We start from the raw sequence: 9346 nt of genomic DNA, 5'->3' as shown, positions 1-9346 counted from the left end.
GCTCTCATGACAGAGAACCTTGCCTTGGTCCGGTCTAAGAGATGTTTGATCTCGGAGCGGAAGGTGAGGTTCTTATCGATCCATACCCCCAAGTATTGGTAGACGTGTACCCACTCAAGCTCTAGACCTTGGACTCGCAGTCTTTGATCACAGACATCATGTTTCAGCGCCATTGCCTTCGATTTGGCTGCTGAGATCTTAAGCCCGACTCTGCAGCATTCCTCAGATATTAGGTCCAGACAACGCTGGGCCTTTCTGACTGGATTCACATTTCTTCTCCCAGTGGAGATAATTGCTAGATTATCTGCATATGAAATGATCGTGCACCCCGCTGGGAGTGGAATGTCGAGAATGTTTAACATGAGGATGTTGAACAGAGCCGGGCTAAGGACCCCTCCTTGAGGGGTGCCATTCTCCAGAGGCAAATGGCTGGAAAGGTGACCTTGGAACTTCACTCTGGCAGTTCTGTTCCGAAAGTAATCGCCAATCCAGGCAAGCAGCCTGCCTTTGATTCCCTTGCGGATCAGGATCTCCTGAATGGCAAGCGGGTTTGCCAGTTCAAAAGCCTTCTCCAAGTCAAGGAAGACAATGACAGCGCTGCTGCTGCTGACAGTGCTCAGTAAGGTGGCCATGCTGTGGGTAGTGCTCTTGCCCCTTGTGAACCCGTGTAGGTGTTCATGTGGAGGTCCCAGCTTCCATTGGAGCCGATTCAGTACCATTTTCTCTGCTGTCTTTCCCAGACAGCTAAGCAGGGAGATGGGGCGGTACCGTCCCGGCTCCTTTGGTTTGGGGACGGGAATTATATCAGCCCTCTTCCAGCACTGTGGCAGTGAGGAAGCTTCCCAGGACTTGTTGATGAGATGCAAAAGTGCAAGCTCACCTTCATGTCCTAGGTGGGAAATGATGGGGTGGGAGATCCCATTGCAACCCGGGGCTGACCGCGAACTGGTTTTGTATGTTCGCCGTAATTCCCTCAGAGAGAACATGGCATCTGTATCATCAGGCTCAACCGCCTTTTCTCTGATGAGGGCATGCCTGCCTGGGAGCAGTTGTTCTTGGCATGCCCTCAGCTCTGCTGGTAGACCGACGCTACTTGTTCTAGCAGAGAACTCGAGTGCCAGTCTCTCCGCCTCCGACCGCGGGTCATGGTGGGTCTTTTTGGGGGCTGAGCGATTCGTGGCCCGTCTGATACGGTTCCACAATTCTGAAAGGGAGGTTTGGTGGCCATAGGACTCACACCACTCCAGCCACTTTTCCTGCTTTAACCTCTTAGCAGTTTCCTGAGCATCCCTGAGAGCCTCTCTCAGAAGAGCGTGGTTCTCGGGAGTTCTCTGTCTGCGAAAGTGTCTTCTGCACATATTGATTCTGTGGTTGACCTCCTTAATCTCATCATTGTAGTACCAGGCGTCCTTGAAACACCCGGACCACTGACGAGTTTTGGGGATGGTTTCTGAGGCTGCCTCGTCTATGGCATTTACTAGTCTGGCCTCAATATATATATATATATATATATATATATATATATATATATATATATATATATATATATATACATATATATATTATGTATGTTATATATATATATATATATATATATATATATATATATGTATATATATATATACATATATATATATATACATATATACATATATACATATATATATATATGTATATATATATATGTATATATATACATATATATTATATATATATATACATATACATATATATATTATTGTTGTCATGACATCTTATATAATCAACTGCATTAAGTATTTAAATGGACTGCAATGTAAGTAAAATGATATTTCCAAGGAGTATCCTTCATTTGGAAGGTTTAATATTTTTTTCAATGATTATTTTTATTTGGAATTTCTTTAACTTTATGTTCTTTTAGGCCATTTTCTTTTTTAAAATGCTGCTTATTGCTGCTTATTGTATAAATGTTATGTAGCTTCTCAGTTTTGTTACTAAGAAGTTAGTTTGAAATATATCATATATTTCTCTAAAACCTTTCTTAACCCATTGCAGACGGGGATAAATATGCTTGCCCAGCCTCCGGGATAAGTTTTATTTTAAAGAGAGACTGCTTGAAGCATTATAATTTGAACATTCCCACTCTCTTTCAGTCATTCATTGAAAAACTAGAGCATTTTTTGTGTTTTGTTTTTTTGTGTGTTTTATTGAGTTTACAGACTTATATATGCCATATGACAGGCTCTACCAGTGCTGCAGTAGACTAAAATTGTAGTATATTATCCATATTAGCTCATTATTTTCTTTATACTCAGTGTGATAGAAGTATTGCTGTTTTATGGGAGGACAAAAGGCAACTATATTTTTTTCGTATTTTTGTGCTGTCATGAACGAATACGAAACATATAACCCCCTACAATAAAGATAACAAGAAGAGGTAGAGAAGAGGAATGAAACCTGTGCTTGTGACTGTGAGTGCCACAATGAAAGGCATCCATATTGGCACAGGAGCACATTTTAGACACTGGGTATGGATTGAGTCACCTTCCTCTTCTCGTTCTGCCTGCACATCCTTCATCGGCGGTAGTTTTGAGCAAGGGTTCATCAACTTAGTGTGTGCCATCGCTCTATAGAGACAGTGCTTGCTAGAGACCGTGGATGGGTGCCATTCAAGGCTCTCTCTCCTGCTGGTGCTAGGAAAAAGTGGTGCCATCTAGGTTTTGGACGTTAAGCTAGCACGGTATTACGGTAATTATAGTAATTATGACTGCAGTAGCCATCATCACTCATTCCTTTTTCATAGCACAATAAAATAGCATAGTATTCCAAAATCCCTGAACGCCATGTACGTCATGACGCCCGTCGTCAGGCCAAAGCTCCTACGTCATGTATGTCATGACACCCGTACGCAGTGGGTTAAAAATGGCCAAACGAAATGAGAAATAGATACTTAACCAGATTTGTAGAAAGCAAATAGACTTTCAGTCAATCTAATGATGTTCAATATTATATTTTACTATGATGTTCTAATATTTATAACTAGAAATCCATTGCAAGTGGATATTGAAACGTGGTTCCAGACTTATTAATCATCATGCCCCCTAGTAGTTGTCAATAATATAATAATAATAATAGTCTGTGTAACCAATCATGTATCCAGTAACACTTGATATGGGAATCACAAATATTAAGAGAGAAATTCTTGCCCTGGAAATTCCTTACACCTCCTTGGCTACGTATTGTGTTAAAATGAGCACTGATATTCCCATTGTGTCTTCAACTGTTTGATAATATTCCTATTGGTTTGAGATATAGTGTAATTCGGTTAGAGGAAAACGCAATATATAGATTCTAATTCTGTAACCTTTAATTACACTAAAAATAACTTAAAACAAAATACCAAATATTCATATTCATTATGAATATATAAATAGATCCTAACATTCAAGTCATAAAATATTTTCTGTTAAGATAAAGGGCCTTGGATATATTCATAAAATTTCTTTAAAAATTGAGACATGAATAAAATAGGACAAGTTCCTCTTTGTACTCAAACTTTTTGGAAAGCAACCTCATCCTGTATTGCATATTCAATATAACATTTTTCTGGGGGTGGTGGTGATTTATAGGAACTTTCTGTCACCAGCAGAAAATCTATCATTTAAGTGTCGAGCTTTCTTTAGGATCTTTTCTTTCTGAACGTCGTCAAACTTATTGACATTCATGTCTTCCTCTCGGCTGAAAGGACGACGCTCCTTCTTTCCTTCTTTAGCTTCCTTTTCCTGAAAGGGAAATCAGTCAGCTTAAGCTAATGTATGCAAGTAAATTTTCATATTTCATGTGATTGTGTATTGTTATTGGTACAAATCATTCTCATGTTATGAAGTTATATTATGTAAGTTAACTATATTATCAGCTCCTTACCTTTTTTTTCTTCTTGTGCATGTCAATCAGAGGTTCAGCTCTCTTTTTTGAGTTATAACTCTCCACCATTTCTGACAATTTCTCATCCCTTTTCTTGGCTGCAACATCTTCAGGGGTATAATCTTTCCCATCTTCTTCAATTCCCATCTGATCAAAAGTAGGTAGAATAAAATAAGAGGAAAAATTATACATAAAGAAGGAAAGAAAGAAAAGAAAAGAAAAAAACTAGTTATGCATCCAGCAAGATTATTATGATATATTTATATATTTTCTTTTATTTTTTCCCCCTCCAAATTAATAGTCCATTATAAATGCAATAATTTTAGCTGACTGGTATAATTAATTCATTGTTTCATATGACAGCCTGTCCCGAGCCATGTTAAAAGGCAATTTACATACAACATAGAGTGTAAACTAAAACATATAAATACACTGATAATATGATCACTAATTCAAGTGAACACTAACAAAAAGTCATTAAATAAAATTGAGAATATTTATAGGCCATATGAATGAGTAACATGTAGAAATATTCTTCAACTCTTACCTGAGCTTTTCTCTCTTTATCAGCTGGTGTGTCAGTCCAAACTGATCGATCACCCCTTTCCAAAGGTGCTTTTCTTCTAAACTGCCTTGCCTCCAAACCACAAAAGCTTTTCCGATCTTCTGGAAGCTCCAGCATCCAAGATTCTCTCTGCATTGGTTTATCATCAACCTATAAATTAAAAAAAGGAAAATATAAGTCTTTAGAATGTAATAAACCAAACACATTGATTACAGTCATGAAAACAAAGATCTGTTTTCAGAAACTGCCATCAGAATCTCAATATACATTTAGTTATACTTACTTTTCCTTGCAATTTATCCTTCATCTTCTTTGCCCTATACTCAAACTGTCGTATTCTGTACTCCTCTTCATCTATTTTTTCTGCAGATGGTGTTGGTCCCACAATGTAACCATCCTCTTCACTTTCACTGCTTTCCCTTTCCTCTAATACAGGCGTTGCTGAAGCAGATGGGACATAACCCTTAGGAAGAGTGGGTCCTAGGACGCGCTTCTGACTCTGGGAAGGTACTATGCCATCCTTCTTCTTCTGGAGCAGGTGGGGTGGTAATGCAGGTCCATACATATCATCTTCGTCTCCTGACTCTTCCTGATCGCTTTCTGTGTCTACCTTGGGAGCTTTGTTGTGGTTGTCCTCACTCTCATCTGCTTTCCTCTTTGGGGCACTTTCTTGTATGTGGGGTGGTAGGGATGGCCCATATGCATCATCGTCTTCACTTTCTTCAGGTTTACCTGATTCTGAAAATATGTATTCCTTAGAACTCTAATATCTGATCTTTGTCTGTCGTTACCCTATGGCGATGGTGCGTCACACTCGTGTGACATAGCTAAATTCCCGATGCCGGGGCGTCATGCCAGTGTGACCTTTCCAATGCAATATTGCAATGGCCCAGCGTAGGGGTTTTCGCGTAGCGCGTGCCTCATCGGGAAAGGGTTAATACTGATTCCACTGAAGAATGATAAATAAATTATCAAAAGAAGAATTAAAACAAACCTTCCAAAAGTAGTTTAACTGTCTTCCCTCAAACACATAACAATAAATAAAATGAAAGAATGAATTCTAATGAAAAAAACTGTCATGTAGTAAGAGAAAATAAATGCAATAAGAACAAATTTAAGGTACTTTTGCATCAAAAAGTACTATTCAGCTGTAATGCATCTTAACCCACACAAGACGGGTGGTACAGCATGTGTACCGCGCATTCAAAAGCCCAGTTGCCGGGCGGCACAGTATTGTGCCAGCCATTCAATTGATTTAGGCCTAATAATTCGAACGCCCCGGCATTTGGACATTCAAGGCTAGAATTCCCCCGTCGGGGATGGGTTAATATGACTGTTTTCACAATGAGAAAGAAAATAATGAAATAAACAAATCAACACAAATCACCTATTTCAAATTTTCCTTTATAATGATTTTAGTCATGCTAATAAAATGCTAATAAAAAGAAAGGATATCTACCTTTTTTTTTCCATTATTAAGCCCAATTTAAATTAAATTCCTTGTGTTGATAATGTATTTCTACTATTACAGGCTCCTTGAACATAATTCTGGGTAACACTTTCTATGAAAAATATGGATGCAACACCTAAAGACATTCAACTTATCTTTCATATACTAAAAATACTAGAAGAGCTCACTTCCCATTAACTAATAGCATTACTTGTTTTTATCAAGCATACGTCATGACGTACATGACGTTCGGGGATTTTGGAATACTATGCTATTTAATTGTGCTATGAAAAAGGAATGAGTGATGATGGCTACTGCAGTCATAATTACTATAATTACCGTAATACCGTGCTAGCTTAATGTCCAAAACCTAGATGGCACCACTTTTTCCTAGCACCAGCAGGAGAGAGAGCCTTGAATGGCACCCATCCACGGTCTCTAGCAAGCACTGTCTCTATAGAGCAATGGCACACACTAAGTTGATGAACCCTTGCTCAAAACTACCGCCGATGAAGGATGTGCAGGCAGAACGAGAAGAGGAAGGTGACTCAATCCATACCCAGTGTCTAAAATGTGCTCCTGTGCCAATACGGATGTCTTTCATTGTGGCACTCACAGTCACAAGCACAGGTTTCATTCCTCTTCCCTACCTCTTCTTGTTATCTTTATTGTAGGGGGTTATATGTTTCGTATTCGTTCATGACAGCACAAAAATACGAAAAAATAAAGTTGTCTTTTGTCCTCCCATAAAACAGCAATACTTCTATCACATTGAGTATAAAGGAAATAATGAGCTAATATGGATAATATACTACAATTTTAGTCAACTGCAGCACTGATAGAGCCTGTCATATGGCACATATAAGTCTCTAAACTCAATAAAACACACAAAAAAATAATAAACAAAAACCACTCTAGTTTTACAACGAATGCCTGAAAGAGAGTGGGATGATTCAAATTAAATTGCTTCAAGCGGTCTCTCTCTAAAATAAAACCTATCCTGGAGGTTGGGCAAGCAAATTTATCTCTGTCTGCAATGGGTTAACAGGTTAATAAATGAAAGGAAATTGTAGGTCCTTTTTATTTGCCTGTAGCCATTCTATTTCCTTGTAAAGGTCTGATACTCCAAGAGGGGTTTTTTATTGTTGTTTATGCTTTCAACATGGAGATACATTGAATGTGTGTACAATGTAGATGGCATGCTATCATTCAAGACCACCACTGCTTGTCACTAATTTTGTGGAGACTGTAACACATGAAAGCAATCTGGCCTCTATGATAAACAGTCTGTTATGAATAGATTATCTGCTCTTATAAATAAATCAACCTGAGCCATGGCACAGGGCCTGGGTAGACCTATCCTTCATGAACCTCATTGGAATGAACTGAGAATCCTACCAATAACTAACTCTAGTCATCTTCCTTATTACAAAACACTGACTCTGTTCATAAACCTTATTATATTACATAAGTATCAATACATATACTTACTTATACCAGGAGGAAGTGGTGGTCCATACGCATCATCTCCACTCTCTGAATCACTCATGGCTGTTTCTATCTACAAAGATAAGAAATCTATTTCTCAGCATAGATTTTGATCATTAAATACTTATCAGTAATTCTGTCAAATATATCAAGCCCTATACAAATTGAGTACAAACATCCAAAGTGCTTCATAAATACTTCGAAGTTAACCAATAAATATACATAATCTATACAGATGCATAAGCATCTGTATAAATGCATATATGAAGGTCTATATGTATACATGGATAAACAAACAGACAAACGGATAGATAGATAGAGACAAACAGGCAGAGATAGAAATAGATATATTTAGGTTGTCTCTTTGTTTGGCAAATGCAATACTAACTGCAATATTCACATTATGATTGGTACATACATTGACATACCATTTACTTGATTTTTTAACAGAAATGGAATCACAAAATAATTCAGATTTTAATAAATGATTACACAAGAATGTTTCTCTATTAGGAGATTTACATAAGCTGCAACCTACTAAAAATGTTTTCACATGTGAAATGCAAACATATCCAAGGATATTAATTACACACTTCAATTTCATTAGTTCACACACACAATCTCTTAACCAACCATGCACCACACTCTAGGTACTAGCCTAGAATTATATGATCTACATAATATCACTTGGTAATTTCAGTTCAGTATATTCATAATTTTCAGAGAATCATTGTGTACTTTACAATCAGGTTTTACTTCAAAATCCAAGCCACTACCTAAAACTAAAAAGAGAAAACCAAAATACTGCAATGGATTCCATCACACAGAAACATCAACTGAAATGAAAGAGCTGACCTAGCCACTAAAACACCACACATACTAAATAATCCTATAGTCAAATCAAAAGACCCCCAAAATACCATAAAAAATTAAAACAATTTTTTTTAACAATGGAAGACAAAATTTAAAAAATACCGACCCTTTCTACAGACGGTGCAAAAACAAAGTAAAAACTATTGAACATATAATACTACATTGCCCAAGAATCCAGTCACACAGAGTCAAATTAAAACAAGCTCTCAATAGAATAAAACTAAATGACTTCAACATAATTCTATTAATTGGTATGACGTACTAACGCATACAAAGATTTCCTTACAAAGAACAAAACTAGTAGAAATAACAGAAGAAACCCAAAGAACAAAAGAATAAGATCCAGGGTATATAAGCAACATTATAAGATCCTAAAAATATGAATAAGAAAACGCCAAACGTAACGAAAACTAAATTTCTATCTTTACAAACTATACAACTGTAACTTAATTATGTAATGGAAACACTCTCTCTAAACTTCCCCTGAACTAGCCTACTAAACACGCTATACTCTCCTGTTGGGTTTTAGACTTTTGATGTCTATAATCCCTGGATCAGCCTTTCTTTCTTGTTTTCTTGTTACTTATAAGGATCGACCACGCTGCCTGATAGAGTAAACACTAGTGCTTGTGAAGTGAATTCAGACAGTAAATGGACACCAAATCCAATCCAAACCCAGGAGAAAAACCTGGAATAGTGAAGGACATGATAATAGATCCTCAAAACAACAGAAGACGAAGAAATTGTGATAGCGACAGCGAAGAAAACCCAATTCCCAAACAACCAAGAAACGACAACACCGGCGCAAGACCCCGGGAAGCCAACACCGAAGAACACCCCCAGGAAAATTACCAACAAACCATGGAAGAAGAAGACACAGTAAACAGGCAAGAAAAACAAAATCAAAATGTAGTTCTCATAAGCTTAACAGATGAGTCAAACTCAGCAAATTTTAACAATCCCATCAAATTGACAAATGCCATAAATGAGTCAATATTTCAGAAATATATCATTGAAAATACTCTAAGAGTACTAGGAAGAGGAAGAGCAATTAGATTTGAAGTAAA

General features: G+C 37.3%; 1 protein-coding gene across 2 annotated transcripts in view; it reads right to left on the bottom strand.

The window, feature by feature from the left end:
* Positions 1-3324: 3324 nt before the first annotated feature.
* Positions 3325-9346, bottom strand: part of LOC122243791 (GPALPP motifs-containing protein 1) — a 6893-nt gene continuing 871 nt past the window's right edge. For both annotated transcript variants that reach the window (XM_086544480.1, XM_086544479.1), the window contains exons 2-6: positions 7410-7479; positions 4752-5206; positions 4451-4618; positions 3904-4050; positions 3325-3761 (exon numbers count right to left, since the gene is read on the bottom strand). In XM_086544480.1, coding sequence (XP_086400606.1) covers positions 3603-3761; positions 3904-4050; positions 4451-4618; positions 4752-5206; positions 7410-7467 — 987 coding nt within the window. In that variant the 5' untranslated portion in view covers positions 7468-7479 and the 3' untranslated portion in view covers positions 3325-3602. The remainder of the gene's footprint in view (positions 3762-3903; positions 4051-4450; positions 4619-4751; positions 5207-7409; positions 7480-9346) is intronic.

Source organism: Penaeus japonicus, unplaced genomic scaffold, assembly GCF_977035675.1.
Source record: "Penaeus japonicus unplaced genomic scaffold, GWHDUDI00000001_assembly GWHDUDI00000015, whole genome shotgun sequence".
NCBI lineage: Eukaryota > Metazoa > Arthropoda > Malacostraca > Decapoda > Penaeidae > Penaeus > Penaeus japonicus.
The sequence above is the reverse complement of the archived record's forward strand: the minus strand, read 5'-3'. Positions and strand labels throughout refer to the sequence as shown.